Source organism: Lipotes vexillifer, unplaced genomic scaffold (assembly GCF_000442215.2).
Source record: "Lipotes vexillifer unplaced genomic scaffold, Lipotes_vexillifer_v1.1 scaffold603, whole genome shotgun sequence".
Classification (NCBI taxonomy): Eukaryota; Metazoa; Chordata; class Mammalia; order Artiodactyla; family Lipotidae; genus Lipotes; species Lipotes vexillifer.
In genome coordinates this window covers 51,684-70,293 of record NW_006770698.1, presented here as the reverse complement: position 1 = coordinate 70,293, position 18,610 = coordinate 51,684, and the positions used below count along the sequence as shown (strand labels likewise).

Sequence of the window (18,610 nt, the reverse complement as noted above, 5' to 3'; positions counted from 1 at the left end):
CTTTCCCTAACAGTTTTACAGAATACAAGGATTTAAAAAAAAAAAGAAAAATAACAACAACTCTGAGTGAAAACAATACAGCAACTTAAAAACAGTGACCAAAGTCATATTAAATGATACTCAAGTATTTAAAAATATACACTAAATTACTTTATTTAAGAAGCAAAAATTTCTCCCCCAAATTAACAGTTTTAAATATAGATCCTAGTATTTAAGTTGGTTGGGGACAAAAAAGGAACTGAATTAGTTCTCTTCCAGTTCAGTTTCTTAGAAACAAGAAAACAGACCCTTCTATCCACCTTTGCTTGGCAGAAGAGGAGAAAGTTGTGAAGAGAGAAAAGGGAACTGAAAAGACAAAGCAAAAATAAATCTTAACAGAAATTTGTATCTACTAAGAAATGAAGAAATTGGAATGTTCTGGAAAAGACTACCTACTCAGAAGCAGAGAAGTCAATGAAAACTTATCAAAAGATTAAAGCACAGTTCCTCCTTAGTTTCTTAAAAAACTCAGGTACTAATACTGCCACCATCAATTTTAAGTTTGGTTAAGGGCAGTTGTTTCCTTTATGCACTTCCCTTTTAAACTGAAGATTATGTTAACAGATCCAGCAAACTGCAAGAAGCAAGCAATGTCATTTAGTGACAAATCAATTGTAGATTATGCCTGTTCACAACCTAAGACATTGGCTAATAAATGATGGTTTTTATTATCATATCTCAAATACAACTTAATGAAACCCAGAAAGTGTTAAACTAGGCTAACTTTGTCCCTAAAGGACTGTAGTTGCTTTCTAAACAATTTTTGATAGCAGCAAGAAAACCTTGCAGTAATGGATCCCTTCAATTGTTTTTCTGATCTACAAGAGCAGAATGAGTAAATAAGACAATTGTTCTAGGTAATTCATATCAACTGCTACTCTGGTCTATGCAACACGGAGTGTTTGAGTGGGAAAACAAAAAGATATAAACAAGCCATAGAAAATACACATTTGGGCCTCAATTATTAATAAAAATTCTACAGCTTAACTTGGCAATAAAGTGCAATAACCCAGACATCTTTTACTCTCTATATATCAAAACTTTAGAGAAATAAACATAGAATTAAAACAACAACAACAACTGTAGTAATTTAGGGCATTAACTGTATACAACTGGCACACATTACACATTTTAAATTTACATTTGCTATATGAGAGGTCTGAAAATCCCTTTGAAATCTGGAGGAGGCTGTTTGAATGAAATGGAAACGTTCTTTGGTGACAGATTCAAGACAGCATTCATACTCTCTGCTAACTACTGCCCCAGTACTGTAGCTTGTGTCTGTGGAAGGTATGTAGAAAAAAACTAAATTAAACTAAACTAAAACTCTCCATGATTTAACATCCTAATTTCCAGTATTACATTTAACATTTACCTTTGTTTTCTTTAGTTGAATAACAGCTTCAAGAAAAGTTATCTCTTCAAATGTTCGCAGAACTGGTTCAAGTTCTATTAAACATTCTAAATAAGAAAAATAAAATGAGTTCAGGTTGCTTATAACCATTAAAATGAAAAACATAAATGCTAATATTTAACTGATAAGGCCCTAAGTAAATTTTTCCCCAAACTGATGACATTCAACTGTCTTAAGAGCGTTTAGTACAGGCATAAAGATAGACATATCTAAAGATAGATCAGTGGAACATAATTGAGAGTCTAAAGCCCTTACAAGTATGGGCAATTGTTTTTTGACAAAGTTGCTAAGGCAATTCAATGAGGAAAGGATAGTCTTTTCGACAAATGGTACTAGGACAGTTGGATATCCACACAAAAACAGAAAAATTTAGATTCTTACCTCACAACATACATAGAATTAACTTGAAATGGACTATGCACCTAAACATAAATATAGGTGAAAATCTTCATGACCCTGAGTTAGGTAAATAATTCCTAGATATGGCATCAGAAACAGGATCCATAAAAAATTTTTGATAATGGGACTTCAAAAAAATTGAAACCTTTGGCATTTAAAAAGATGCTATTACAAAAAACAAAAAGAGAAGCCCCAGGCTAGGAGAACACTTTTACCTATCACGTATCTGCTAAAGAGCTTATATCTAGAATATAAAAAGAACTCTAACAACTTAAGACAAACAACCCAATTTAAAAATGGGTAGAAGATTGAATTTCACCAAAGGAGACACACAAATAGCTAAAAAGCACATGAAAATATGCTTAAACACCATTAGTCATTAGAAAACGCAAATTAACACTACAATGAGGCATCACTCCATACCCACTAAAATAGGTATAATTAAAAAGACAGAAAATAAGAAGTATTGACAATGATGTAGAGAAACAGAAAACCTCACACACTGCTGGTGGGAATGTATCATGATGCAGCCACTCTGGAAAACAGCTTCGCACTTTCTTAAACATGAAAGATAAATTTACCATACAACCAAGCAATTCCACTCAGGTAGTTACCTGAGAGAAATGAAAACATACATGTTCATACACAGACTTGCACATGAACAGTCATAGCAGCATGATTCATAATAGCCAACAAGTAGAAACAATCATAATTACCACTATTACTACAGTAATATATGGACCTGTTGCTTAAGGGAGAGGCCAGGGCTCTAGATATAAAACTGAGCATCACTAACATATAGATGGTATAAAAGCCATGATCTGGTCTGGATCATCTAGGGGGAAAGTACAGATGGCAAACAGTAAAGGACCCATATTAGAGCTCTGAGGCATTCCAACAGTTAGAAATCGAGCAGAGGAAGAAAAACAGAGATAGAGGAAGAGAGGATAATAGGGAGTATGGTCTCTTGTGTCTTGGAAGCTATCAGAGGGAAAGTTTCAAGGAGGGAAGAGTCAGCCATATCTAATCTGCTGAGAGGCCAAGTAAGATAAGCAGTATTTTCCAAAATTGCCATCTTTGGTAACTTGAACAAATGCAGCTTTAGTGGAGATATGAAAACAGAAGACTGATGTAAGTTTGTTAAAAATTGAATTAGAGGGTGAAGAAGTAGAGACAATAAGTATGGACAATTCCTACAAGGTGTTTAGATCTAAATGGAAGTAGAAAAATGAGGTGGTAGCTGAAGGATGATATGGGGTCAACTTTTTTCCTATATAAAGATAGGATATAATAATAGCATAGATCTGTATGACAGATGAACGATCCAGTAGACAGGCAGAGATTGGCAATGCAAGAGCAGAGAGAGAATATAAAGAACAGGATGCTGGAGAGAGTAATGGAATGGCATCCAGAGCATGAGTAATACTGTTTACAATTGTATAAGAACACTTTTTTCCCACTGTAAAAGAGATAAAGCAGGAAAGACAAGTCAAGTACAACTAAGTTTATAGATCTGGTAGTGGAACTATGAGGGAGTTCTCTCTCATGGTTTCTACTTTCTCAATGCTCAAAAGAAATACAGAACATAGGGTGTAGGAGGTTTAAGAAGGGAAGATAAGGTACAATATGCATTACCCCTGTCTTCTCTTCCTAAGTTCAGAATCTATTAAGAAAAGCCACACAATAATGATAGATGATGATCAAAACATCACCTTTATTACTGATAAAGCTAATTGGAATATGTCCCTTTTTAGATCTGTAGCATATGGGCTTAGTAATACTTTGTCCCTTCAGTTGACAGTTTTACTCACTCAGCTACAGGCCTCACCTGCTTCCATATGGGGAAGCACAAAATGTGTGCATTCTTTAGACAAGCTTACTTCTAAAAGGAGGAGAAAACTGAGAAGGGACTAGATAAGTACGCTTGCTTTTTCTCTAAAACTAACAAATGAGGAGGAGGAGTGCTGAGGGGCAGATAGGACCTAGAAATGTTCCTCCCATGCTTTCCTTCTTAGGGATTGAAATGGAATTTCATCTTCACTTTGGAAACATGAAGTATGGGACTTACGCATCTCCTACAGTAGTACAAGATGATCATCTAAGTCTGTAATTCGCAAACTTTTGGGTCTCAGAACTCTTCAAAATTATTAAGAGCTTTTGTATATGTTGGTCATATCTATTGATATTTACTACATTAGATTAAAACAGAAAATTTTAACACATCAGAGTATATGAAAACATATTCTATTATCCGTTGGAGCAATGATATCATCATACTTAATTTAGTCTCTGGAAAGATTTTTCCAGAGGATGAGAGTAAAAAGGGAAAATAATACCTTAATATTTATTATTTTGAAAAGTTTTGATTTTGTGAACCCCTTATAAAAGTCTCAGGAACCAACCCCACCTCCAGAGGTCCCTGCACCACAACTTAAGAACAGGTGATATATGAGAATGGAATAGTAGATGTATTTGAGAAACATAACAGAATTGCTAAGTAGAGTTTAGTGCCTAGTTTTAGCCATTAATTTAAAGAGAAACCAATGAATTCCATTTCTGGCCAAGATGAAGAAACAAGGACCAATTCACCCTCCTGCCTTAAACAACCATTAGCTAGATAAAATGCATGAAACAGTGGTTTTCAAGACACTAGATATCAGGCAACAAAGGACAGTGATCTCTAAGTGATAGGAAACAACTGAGGTCAGCCTTATGACAGCCTGACTACCCAAGCTTACTGCCTTGGGAGAGTTTCCAGCTATACTACAGGGTAGGGAAGTAAGGCGGGGCCCAGAGGAAGCTCAGAGTTGAAGAGACAGGGCTGGGAGTTAGGGTAGACGGAGGCAGATAGTTTATAGGACAGAGCACCAAAGAGGAGAAGTACACAGACAGAGAACTCCAGAGATCCGCAGAGCGCTCCTCTCAAATATTCAGCAGCACTGATCAATGCAGGATGTAGAAGTAAGTAAGCCAAAAGCCATTGTTCTGCAATGAACAATAGGGAAAAACCAGGAAGTTTGTAGAGAAGTACTGCCTAATGGCATGATCTTCAGAAGAGCTAGAGTCTTTAGGGAATGGAGAAGAAATTATAGTTTGGAAGCGGCACTGGGGACAAAGGAGATATGTATTGGGATGGCCAAAAAGTTCGTACAGGTTTTTGTAAGAGCTTATAGAAGAAGCCAAACAAACTTTTTGGCCAAGCCAATACATACATACATATATATACATATATATACACATACACACACACACACACACACACACACACACCCTATTACATGGTTCTGGGAGATAAGAGATAAGATGTTAATCCATTATTATAGCTTTTGATTTTTTTAAAATACAATGCCGATGAGCACTAGACATAAGTTTTGAATGGAAAATATATTTGTTTTATTTTAGTTGGAAAGAAGATTCCCAGTCTACAGCTTGTCTTTTCATTTTCTATAGCATCTTTTGAAGTGTAAAATGTTTCAATTTTTTTGAAGTTCAATTATCAAAGAATTTTTTTAATAGGTCTTATTTCTGATGTCATATATAAGAGCTCTTTGCTTAACCCAAGATCATGAAGATTTTCTTCTATGTTTACATTTAGGTGATGATTCATTCTACTTCTGAAATAAATCTTAATTCTATCTGATTTTTCAATCTCCAGGATTGGTCTGGAAATTCTACTCTTGCCCTTCTCCAATCAATTTTATACATAGCAGTGAGTGATATCTCCTAAACTTAAATTTAATCATGTTATTTCCCTGAAAAACTCACTTTAATGGCTTTCCATTGTACTTGGAATAAATTTCTAACCTTTTTATGATGATAGTCAACAGCCTCTCCTTACCACTTCAATCTCATCTCATAAAATAAAAACAACTTTGAATTAGAAAAAAAAAAACTTTGAGCTTGTCATCTAACTTTCGTAGCTGTTCAAGGAATATTTTATTTACAGCGTATTTGTTATTTTTGTAATTCAAAAGGCCCAGATTAAAACTGTACACTAACTTAAGAAAGACGGTCTTTCATCTGGATTTTGTGCCCATCCACTTTCTATTAGAGAGATCATAAGTGCTCGATGAGGTATATCAAATGGCAAACTTTCTTCATTAGTGTCAGGTCGATGTCCTTGTGACACACTATACATAATCTGCAAAGGATTGGTGACTTCTGTCAAAACAAATATATTTCATTCATTAGAAATATATTATGATTTAATATATTAAATACATTCTAAAGCCAACCAAATGAACATGAGGGAATCTTAAAATCTTAGGAATAATTCATTACTTCCCTTTCTGTCAAAGGAATATTTATATCCCAGCTATTGCCAGACTTGCTGCCTCTCGTGGGAGGAGTTTATATCTTTACCTCTTTAATTCTGGGCTTGGCCATGTGATTTGATTTGGCCAATGGAGTATGAAGAGAGCAGAGTAAAACAGAGCTGAGCAGAGCTGAGCAGAACCTAGCAGAGCCAAGAAGGGCCACAGCAACTAATAACCCAATGTGAATGAAAAATAAATGTTTAGTTTGTAAACTACTGATATTTTGAGGTTGTTACACAGCAAACTGACCTAAATGAACCTCAAAATAAAGAAAGAGACAATATTATCAGAAAATTTTAAAAGTATTCTTCAGTATTTGCTTGTCTTTAGAAGAAGCACTAGTTAAATTTTCATACAAACAATTTTATAGCTGGAATGAATCTTAGAAATAAGAATTCAAAATTCTTATTTTGAAGATGAAAAAAAATGAGGACTTAAGAGATTTAGTGACTTATAATAGAGTTAATTACTATCAGAACAAGATGAATCTACACATTTTTCTGATCCTTAATCCAGTACTTTCCAACGTACAGTGGATTCACAATGATAAATTGTTTTTCTAGTGTGTTTTCCACAAAACGACTGTTAGGCAGATTTAAAATAAGTGATCTTTATTCAGATAGTTCTGAGTATGACTTACCAATATGATGTCACCTAGAATAAGGAAGTCAAAGTACACTTACCTTCAAAAGGCTGTTTTCTAGATAAGACTTCCCATGTGATAACTGCATAGCTGTTTAAGATAAAAATATACATATAGTACTTTATAAACTATTCATAATAAACTAAAATGGTACTGATTTTAAAAACTGTGAGATACCATTTTTTAAAGTAATAATGTAGTGAAATGCTGCTTAAAGAATCACTATATAGAACCAAGATGAATATTCATATACAGTTTTGTTTTGAAAGGGAATTAATTCAATTTGAAAAATTAGGAAATTACCGTAATAAGAACTTGAAGTTATAGGCAAGGATAACTTGTGGATGATTCTTTAACACCTAGATAAGCTATGCCCTTTAATTACATGATTCTATTATTCACACAAAATAAAAAGCAATAAAAAAGGCTGTCTCATGTAGCCCTATTCTATTGACTCTTTTTCTGGTGTAAGTACTGTCTCTTTTGGTAGTGTTAAATGTTAATTGCATTGTTTCCCTCCCCCTATCAAGGTCACATATGATAAAAACCCTTGAATATTATAAATTGATAGGACAATAAGATATGCTTTAATAATTTTTAAGGATGTAAAAGTAGCTTAAGGCGAGGCATCAGGACTTCCCTGGTGGCACAGTGGTTAAGACTCCATGCTCCCAATGCAGGGGGTCCGAGTTTGATCCCTGGTCAGAGAACCAGATCCCACATGCATTCTGCAACTAAGGAGCCTGCATGCTGCAACCCAGGAGCCCATGTGCCACAACTAAGGAGCCCACCATCGCAACCAAATAAATAAGTAAATAAATATTAAAAAAAAAAGCAAGGCATCTGTATTTTCACATTTTTAATTTTTAATTTTTTTTTTTTGGCTGCACCACACAGCTTGTGGGATCTCAGTTCCCTGACCAGGGATTGAACCTGGGCCACGGCAGTGAAAACTGGAATCCTAACCACTAGGCCACCAGGGAACTCCCAAAGCAAGGCATCTTTAATATGAAAAACATTAACCACTGTCTCTAATTTATTTTCACCACACTTATGAGAGAAGCATAAAAATCATACTTTAAAAATGTAGCTTCAAAATTCGGATTGATTAATCTTGTTTTTTAGACAAGGTTAACTCTGAGCAAAAGTAACATGCTGTACCTATATATATCATGCTTGATAGTAGCCCTTGATTTTTGTCCAGGTTCATAGTTTTCAGGTGGCATATAGATAATTGTCCCTCCTTCTGGTGCAGATTTACTACTTCGTGATTGTGAAAGGGACATCATGCGCCATTTTGATAAGCCAAAATCTGCAATCTGGAAGGGAAAAGAGTAATTGAATTTTTAAATTTTCTCTTAAAAAAAATGCAAGAATTGATTGCTTTTGTTTATATTTATTATATTTAGACATGAGACCAGAGTAAATGCTATATATATTAATATTTTATTTCTATAATAGTCTATTAGTTTCTTAACAAATTGGATTCCACAGTGCTGAACCCAACAACTCTAAAAGCAATATAAACTGACTTGAAGTTCAGCATAATATTACAAATTTTAAAAGAGACTAAGTTTTGAAAAATTAAACAGGAGTATTTTTGCCTTTTATTCTGAATGAGTATATACACTTCACTTTTTGTGACAAGTAGCTTTATATCATGTGCTTTCAAAATTTACCTATACTTCACAAAACTGCTAAACTACTCATATCTAATACGATTGTCACTGGGTATTGTTTACAACTCAGGTTTATATGTTCTTATTTTATAATGTGCTAAAAATAGTATCCTTAAATTTTGAAATAAAACTCCAATATAGTATAACTCATTATTATATGATTTATGCCTTCCACTAAAAGAATATCTGTTTACAATAGTATAGTTAGCATATAAAACATTATTTATGTCCATGACAAGGAGTGCCTAAAGCGTTATCAATGACAAACATTCTGTACTTTTGATATGTCCTTTACAGTTTTACTTCACTTGTAAATTTTGTGCAGATACTATCAATACACAATATCTTATAACTAAGTATCTAAAACGTTCCAATGTTTTTTTTTTAAAAGGCAGACAAAAATGTAAGAACAGAAACAATATTTAGTGACCAAAAGAGTATAGGAAAACTTTGAAGACATTTAATTTAAATCACTTAGACCTTCACACGGCACAATTTAGGAGTCAACAGAGTGGAATGAGCTCTATCCAGCACACCATTTGTGATTCAATCATTTAACTCTTAAAATGTTCACTAGCTTTAAGAGAAGAAATAATTTATTTAGTGTTTAGATGAATTTGAGATAAAAAAAAATTATGGCCCCACTCCAAAAAGGGAGGGGGTAGCCTATATGAATCTTTCATACATTATCATAATAAGAAGGTAAGTCTAAGAAAAAAAATTAGAAAAGACCAAGAGGAAACATGGTACCACTACATGAAGATAAGCTGGATTGATTTCTAAAGGCAATATAATATGTGTTCTGGAACATGGGTTCTAGAGCCTTGATTACTTAGATTTACATTCCATTTCTACTCCTTAATTAGCTGTGCAACCTTGGACAAGTTTTCTAATTTCTCTGTGCCTCAGATTACCCATCTTTAAACTGGGGATAATAACATAACACAGGGTTGTACTGAGAATATTAAACTAGTTATTCTAAGTGAAGCACTCAGAACAGTATCTGACACATAGTAAATGACCCCTGTGTGTTAGTATTATTAATGTTTTGTACATGGGAATAAACCTCTAAAGATTGCTCTTATTCATACAATACTAACAAGCACAGTACATAGTTTCAGGGACTTTAATACACTTTGAGGTGGTATTAAGACTCTGGGGAACCGTATATCCTACTTACTTCTATTTGCCACTACAAACTCTTATTCCTCCCACTCATTCTCTAAAAGCAAAAACAGTACTCCAGCTGCACATCTGCTAGGATAATAAGCATTACTATGAGAAGCAAAGTTTATTTCTGTGCCACGGTGAGAAATGTTAAAAAAAAAAACTGGGATGTGGTCCATCTTATACCTGACCCACAAATTGCAAACTACTGGGCTAAATACTGGTTTGAATACAGTGCTGGAGAAAATGTATTCTGAGCTTGCTTCCTTATGTGCTCCTTTTACTTCACCTAAGGTCTTCATCTATGTTTTTAAATCTCACCTAGAAAACTTAATCAGAATTCCCTTTATCAGCTAATTTAGTTTGGCTTTCACATGGAACCATATTTCTCCCCCTTCTCTATTACAAACACCATATACCAAAGACACGATTCATTAAATCTGGATCTTCCAGAGAAGGAAAAAAAGTGAACAATATGATGAGAGGAATACAAGTTCCATAATTTCTTGAGGGTCCTGACATCATTCAGCAATGAAGACAGAGAATAGGAACTTTTCTATTCTATACAAGATCTTAACATGCATTTCAAAAGTAAAGGTTCTTTTTAGCTAAAAAAGATGATAAAAGCAACAAGAATTTACTGTATTAGCACAGGAAACTATACTTAGTATCTCAAAATAACCTATAAAGGAAAATATTCTGAAAAATATGTAAAACTGAATCACTTTGCTGTACACCTGAAACTAACATAATATTGTAAATCAACTATACTTCAATTTAAAAAAAATTAAAAAACTAGAGGAAATTAAAACACACTATTCATAAAAATCATCCATAATCTTATTACCCTACCAGAATAGCTATTTTCATTTACATAATACTATCCATGTCTGTAAAATTAAAAAGTTATCAGTAAGAAGCTATGAGGAATAACTTCTAAGTATCCTGGTTTCCACACATGATGGACAGAATAGTTGAGAAATCAACCATGGTACATATAAATATTTATTTCAAATAAGCCTACCACAGGTTCATTTGTATTTAAGGTGCACTAATTGATACTGACCAACAGATAAACAAATTGAATGTATTCTTTTTAAAGTAGAAAAGTCCTGGTTGATCTTAATTGGCAGTAAATGTCTTTCTTTTAGATACTATGTTTCTGGTTAGCATTCCAATATAAAAATTTACTTCAAAAAACTGTAGCAAGGTGTGTTTCCACTTAATTTCATTAAGTATTTTAAAAGATTTTTTGCACTTCATTTAAAGGCCCTTCCAAGAAGATAGGTAGATCAGGTAACTGTTACTTTTTCATGAGTCACTGATAAACTTTGACTTTTAAGGGACATTTATAAAATAAAAAGTAGAGACACACAGGATGCATATAAAAGAGTGTCATAATTTATAAGAATAGTATTAGAGAGGTCACAGTTTTGTATGTGCTAAAGCTAATAAAAGTTAAAAAAAACACACAAAGCCAAACTATTTTAAATTCTATTTATTTCAAAGAAAGACCATGGGTACCCTACTGATCAATGAAAAAGAGAAAGTAGGGATCATCATCACCTATTACTTTGCTTCTGTTTTCTCTATCAAGAATAGTTTCTGGACTGAGATGAAGAAAATAAAGTCCAAGGAGGTTGAAAAGTTTATAAAGTACAGATCTCAAGTCATTTTACATATATTTCAGGTTTAGTTAGAATACTTGCAAATACCTCCATGGTGATGGAGAGGTATTACAGGATACGAGGAAAGCAAATGTCATTCTGATTTTTAAAAAGGGAAAATAATATTGATTTTTCAAATCTATATATTGGCAGAGACTATCCTTAACCCCAGGTTTAAAAATTTAATGAAAGGGTTACTTTATGAGTAATTTATAAAAGAGCCAGAAAGAACTAATGAAAAATTATATCAGCCCAGTGATCAATTTCAGACCTCATGTGACATATCCCAAGTACTTGGGATGTCTAGCACAACACTGTTGCTCCACAAATACTTAATAAAGAAATGACAGACTTCATTTCCTTTTTTGTCAGTAGTACTACTGTCAAAGAGTAAATGTTAAAACAGTTTGTATATTATAAAGCATTCTGAGGTACTTTAATAATATCCTTGACTATTAAATTATCAGGCCTATTGGGTATATATAGAAGATCTGGAATTCATTCATTTGTTCATTCAACAACTACTTATTGAATTCTTCTATATGGCATATGCTAAGCAGGTGGCAGTGAATAAAACAGACTAAATTTTAGTCTTTGTGAAGCTTATTATATTATAATTGGGGGAGATGGTCAATAAACACATTAATAAAAAATGTTTTGTACGATGGTGAAAAATACAATGGAGAAGCATTAATCAAGGTATGAGGACACAGAGGAACTAGGCGGGTTGTCAGGGAAAGCCACTCTGATAATGAGGAAGAAAAGGAAAGGGAGTAAGTCATGAGTATGTAACAAGGAAGAATAAATCTGACTCCATATTGGATCTGTTTCTTTTACTTTAACCTTTGTATTCTATTGCTTTTGCTACAAGTTAAGAATGTTGCCTATAGCCTGAAATATACAAGACAGCCCATTCTCAAGGCTCTGACCTTTAAGGGTATAACACTTTTCTATTCATACAGAGATAAAAAGTTACAGAACAATTACATTTATCTTGTTGGAGGTTTACAGGAACATCAAGATCTGACCTACATGGACTGCTGCAAGAACAAAGGATTCCAAGAAATTTGCAACAACCAACCACACCCTCTCCCCTTTTAGTCTGAATACTAGCTTGGGTAAGGTGGTTCTTTGGGACACTAGTCCACCATCTTCTTGGTCTACCGGCTTTCTGAATAAAGTTGCTATTCCTTGCCCCAACACCTCGTCCATTGATTTACTGGCCATGTCCTGCAGTGAGCAGTATGAACTTGGACTTGGTAACAAGGACACCTGGGAAAGCAGTCAAGCAAGGACTTTTGTAATATTCTAATGGAAAAAAATGGAGAAATATGGGCTGTATAACAGCTCTTTTAGGAGTATTCCTAAAATGAATGCTTATTCTCCAAAAGTCCTAATTAATAAAAGGATTGATATTGACCTGAAGGGAGGTTTTCAGACCATGTTGTGTAGCTCTGATTTGAGTTCTGTACTGCTTAATAGTTAATCATGACTTGAAGATACAAAAAAGCAGCTAATTAAATTTGAAGATGACACAAAGCTGGAGGACAAAGCTAAAAATCCTTGGACTACAGAAAAAACATTCAAAAAGGTCTTAAGAGCTGAAGTTATCACCCAAATCTAACAAGATAAACTTTGATGATGTCCAGAAAATATTCTGTAAAGTACATGACAAGGAGACACGACTTAAGTAACAATACATTAAGAAAAAAAGAAAGAAAACCTCTCAGTGTTTTTGGTTGACACTGAGCCCAATTTGAATGTTGTTATAGGACTGCCCCCCAAAATACGAATTAGTAAGGAACTATGAATATGAAGTAAAGTATTTAAGGACGATTCTACATTTATCACACCACATCAAGGGTGTAACTGAGCAGGACCCTATGAGGCCTTCCTGGGACAGACCTCCCCCCACATATCTTCTGCTTTAGCTCCTCTCTAAAGTACCTAGATAATAGTATCTGATGCATATTTCCTGAGTTTTTCAGATGCTAAAACCACCACCAAGTGGAAGAAATTAACTATTTGATGATCATGGGCATGTAACCCCCAGACCGTCTAGCACCTAAGGACTGACCACCATCAACCAATCAGAGAATTTGTGCAAAAGCTGACCACATACCCAAGGTGTGCCCCTTCCTCACCTTGCCGTTAAAAATGTTTTACTGAAACCCTTTGGGTAGTTAGGGTTTTTTCAGCATGAGCTACCTCTTCTCCTTGCTTGGCCCTGCAATAACCCTTTCTCTGCTCCAAACTCTGACATTTTGGTTTGTTTGACCTCACTATGTGTTGGCCACACAAACTTGTGTTAGGTAATATGGGTATTTTGATTAATTTTGAGGATCAAAATTTAAAGAGATTTAAACACAGATGCATCTAGATAGTACCTGGGATTAAAACCTATGTAATAAGGAAATTGGTTGAATAAACTAAAGATGTGTATAAGGGAAAAGTGTATGTGAGAAGTAGGGGGATTATAGCTAACTTCAAATCTCAGAAGGGCTGTCAGGTGGAAATAAAATTGGACTTTGAACTCACTTTATCACTAGGACTGATGAGTGGAAGCAACAGAGAAGGAGTTTTGACTGATCATATAAAAAAATGTCACAGTCATTCAGTTATGGATCTTAAAGACTCTCTTGTCACAGGGTAACTGCCTTGGGAGATGAAGGATTGTTGTAGTGAGGATTCAGGGGACCAGCTGATTAGGGGACTAGAATAAGTCACTTCTACCTGTATGGTTCTATAACTGATGTAATAGATTTGTCTCTTTTTTTTAAGTAGTATTGAGGCAGCAGCTTGCTTCTCTCTTCCTTTTCCTTCCATTTTATTCTAGGGAGAGGAATTGCCTTCAATAAAGGTTTATTTTTTCACTTAACTTTTCTCACACTTTTTATATTTATTTTTCTATTGTTCCAACTTCCTTATTACTTATTTGAACATTTTTGGATACTTACAATAATCTTCAGTTATGTATATTATTTGAAGTGTAGCAAAATACTATGCAAAAATAAAGTGAGTTACATTTAGTATTAATTTCTCAGCAACTACTTTTTATTTGCTGTCATCAGTTACATATAGGGTAACTGAAATCACTACTCCTCTGGTGCCTTTAGGTATCTAAATCTTATGCTTTATGCAAAAAATTAATTCAAAATAGATCACAGATCACAGATTTAAATGTAAAACATAAATCTATGGAACTTTTAGAAGATAACATAGAAGTAAATCTGCAATACCTGTGGCTTTGTGAAGAGTGCTTAGACATGACAGCAAAAGCATGATCATAAAAGAAATAAATTACAAATTTTGCTCTGTGAAAGACCCTGTTAAAAGGATGAAAAGAACAAACTTTGGATTGGCAGAAAATTTTTGCAAACTACATATCTGATGAAGGACTTATATCTAAAAAATATACAGAATTCTTAAAACCCAATAGTATAAAAGCAAAGAATCCAAGTAGAAAATGGTCTTAAGATATGAAGAGATGTTTCACTGAAAAGGATATAGAGATAACAAATAAATAAATAACAATATTCAACATTATAGGAAAATGAAAATTAAGACCATGGTGATATATCACTATACATCTATTAGAATGCTAGAATAAAAAACTATGATAATACCAAATGCTGGTGAGGGTGCAGAAAAGATGGGTCTTTCATACATTGCTGGTGGAATATACAACAGTACAGCCACTGTGGAAAGTAGCTAGGTAGTTTCTTAAAAAGCTAAACATATGCTTACCATATGACCAAGCAGTTACACTCTTGGGCATTCATCTAAGAGGAATGAAGACTTATGTTTGTTCAAAAAGTTACACAGGACTGTTCATAGGAGCTTTATTGTAATTGCCAAAGACTAAAAATAACCAAAATATCTCTCAATAGGTGAATGGTTAAACAACTTTTGTACACCCATACCATGGAATACTATTCACCAATGAAAAAGAAACCAACTATTGACACAAGCAACAACTTAAATGGATCTCAAAGGCATTATGCTAAGTGAACAAAGCAATCTCACAATATCACACACTGTATGATTCCATTCATATAGTATTCTCACAATGACAAAATTATAGAGATGGAAGACAGGTTAGTGGTTGGCAGTAGTTAGGTATGATGGAGGGGAGAAGGTATAAAGGGGTAGCATAAGTGATATCTTTCTTGTGATAGAGTAGTGCTATATCTTGATTGCTGTGGTGGTTACACAAATTTACACATGATAAAGTGATACAGAACTATATACATGCATTGTACCAATGCCAAATTCCTGGTCTTGAAATAGTACTATTATATGTGATGTAACCACTGGCAGAAATTGGGTGAAGGGTACATGGGACTCCTTTGTATTATCTTTGCAACCATCTATGAATCTATAATAATTTCAAAATAAAAAGTTAACAAAGGTATAATTGACAATTTAAGAACAGAATGACTGTATTTTGAACCATAATTTTACCAATGTCTGTAGTCTAGGAATAACTAACTCACTGCAGCAGGAAGAAGTGGCACTGAATTAGGGGCTATGGAAAAGGAAGAGATATTAAATTGGCAAGATAGAAGAAATAACTAAAAAGTCTTTAAAACTATTAAACACAAGGATGCAGATAAGTTTTTTTTTAAAAAAAAGTAACTACCTTAACATGAAATTCATTATCCAATAAGATATTCTGAGTCTTCAGGTCATGATGAAGTAGAGGAGGATTCATATTGTGCAGGTAATTTACACCTAGTGCAATTTCATGCAGAATACGAAATCTTAATGGCCAAGGAACATCAGGATATTCATTTTTCTTCATATATATGGAAAGAAACAAAACTAAAATTAGTGGCCAAATTTATTTCCACTTAGAAAATGAAATATTCCATGAGGAAATATAGTATTAAACTAAATATCTGGTATAACTAAATTCAGGGCAAAAAATACTCATTTTGTTATATTATCAATTTGACGTTATTTAACATCCTTGTATCTTACTTTCCTCAATTTTTAGAGAAAATAATGACTTTACAATACTGATATTTCCTTTTAGTTTATACTGGTAATGCAACTACATGGTATGGGGTCTTTCTTCAGTTGAGACAGTTTTAAATTATTTTTTATCTGTATAATACCCAGACATATATTTATATTCATACCCATCTTCCCATTCTATGGCTTCTATCAAATAACTTGTGCCCATGAATGTGTACACACACACACATACACACACACAATTTGTTTCTATTCAAAATTTATATTTTAAATTTCCTATTAATATAAAACCATACTTGATTATGATGATAACCACTGCATCAATTAAAATTATGACCATAATATATTTACTTACTAAGCATTAATACTTCATATTTTTAAATCGTATATTTACTTGCATTTCAGCTTGAAAAATTAGCATTTGGGAGTTTTGCTTTTGTGAAGGAGACAAAAATCATCTTCATTTCTAAGTATATATAACATAGAAACATTAAAAATGTAATGTTTTCTATTTCCTGGTACTTACAAGTGACAGTCATCTGAACTTTCTTAAATGTTTTCTGAACATAAAAGTTAATACAGCTTCCCAGGAGAATGAACATACTCAGAAAAATTATATAATTTGGGAAAATCCAACAATGAATCATCAGGGACCATGCCACTGGGTACATTTTACTAAATAATATGAAAAAGTATGCTTCCACTGAGTTCAAAACTGTTAAGAATTTTTTTTCTGCAAATGGGTCAGCTTACAGTTCATTGATTAACTTGGCAGGGGAATGGCTCAAAATACTTGTCTTTACATAGTATTTTGATTTTTTTCAACAATCTTTTGTGAGGTTGGGGGAAGGTGCTTCAAGATAAATCCTGACCTAATAATGCAGGACACCAAAAGAAACACAAAACACAAATGTTCAACATTACTTCCTCTTGTATACACAGATTCCCATCCCCTTGAGTAACTGAATCTTTTAATCTTTAAAAAGGTAACTTTTTCTGAAAATTATATAGTTTAAAGAAGTAACAAGGCCTCTCTGCAGTATAATGCTATATGGAAGCTTTTGATCATGGAGAGAAAGGTAGATGAGTGCTCACTATGTATTTTATGATTCCTTCCAGGAGTTAGCAATCCCCCTGTAGGAGGCTCTAGAATTTCCAATAGGCTCCAAATTTGGGTACCAGAGCACCTACTGTGGTGCTGGGGTATGGGAAGACAATATTAGAATTTATGCTTATACTCATTTAACAAAAGATAACTGTGTTTAATTAGTATTTATATCTTACTTGCTGTGTTGGTTACACAAATCTTATACATGACACTAGTTACTTTACTCTGCCCTTGTTTCAGATGGTCCTGTCACAAACAGAATGTGTTGTATCCTGAAATAAAGAGGAAGTCACTCCATGAGTGGTGACAGTGGCACCCATTCTCTCTTGTTTGCTTATAGAACACTGTGATGTATCAGAATTTAGGAGTGTTCAGTGACTAGATTTTACAGATTATGTTACTACTCAGTTTTAACTAAAGCACCCCTCACAAAATAGACCGAGTTCTTTAAAAATATTTCTTGACAGAAACTGCAGGCTAGAGATAATCTTAGTAATATGAGATCAAGCAAACAACAATAGATGGATACACATATTTTGAGAATGAGGACACCCCCCACAACCGGGCCACATTTGTTTACTGATAGGATTCACAGTTAAAGCCAGATAACTGATACCTTGAGAAAAAGGTACATGGCTCATGCCATTGTCCATTATTGGAAAAGCTCATGTATTTGATACTCAGATTTATTTGGTCTACTAATTCAGAACTTTATGAACTGGTATTATTAACATTTAATTTGAACCCGACATTGTCTTTAACATAAAATGAAATCTGGCTCAAACTAACAATAAATTGTATGGTGTGCAGAGTTTATCTTTTCTTTCTCCTGCTCCTCTCCTACATATATATACATGTGGATATTAGAATTCAGTATAAACCTCAGGAACAGTAACCTAAGCAAAATAATCTAGATCACTTAGAATGCAGGGTCTGATTAAAAGGGGGGGGTTGCCCCCCCAGTTTTTTTTTTTTTTTTTTTTTTTTGCGGTACCCAGGCCTCTCACTGTTGCGGCCTCTCCCCTTGAGGAGCACAGGCTCCGGACGTGCAGGCTCAGCAGCCATGGTTCACGGGCCCAGCTGCTCGGAGGCATGTGGGTTCCTCCAGGACCGGGGCACGAACCCATGTTCCCTGCATCCGCAGGCGGACTCTCAACCACTGCGCCACCAGGGAAGCCCCACAGTATTTTTTTTTTTT

General features: G+C 34.1%; 1 protein-coding gene across 1 annotated transcript in view; it reads right to left on the bottom strand.

Annotated features, from left to right (window-relative positions):
- Nucleotides 1–18,610, bottom strand: part of RIPK2 (receptor interacting serine/threonine kinase 2) — a 30,532-nt gene that overhangs the window by 6,580 nt on the left and 5,342 nt on the right. The window contains exons 3-7 of the mRNA XM_007446313.1: nt 15,967–16,122; nt 7,973–8,130; nt 6,852–6,901; nt 5,852–6,013; nt 1,409–1,500 (exon numbers count right to left, since the gene is read on the bottom strand). Coding sequence (XP_007446375.1) covers nt 1,409–1,500; nt 5,852–6,013; nt 6,852–6,901; nt 7,973–8,130; nt 15,967–16,122 — 618 coding nt within the window. The remainder of the gene's footprint in view (nt 1–1,408; nt 1,501–5,851; nt 6,014–6,851; nt 6,902–7,972; nt 8,131–15,966; nt 16,123–18,610) is intronic.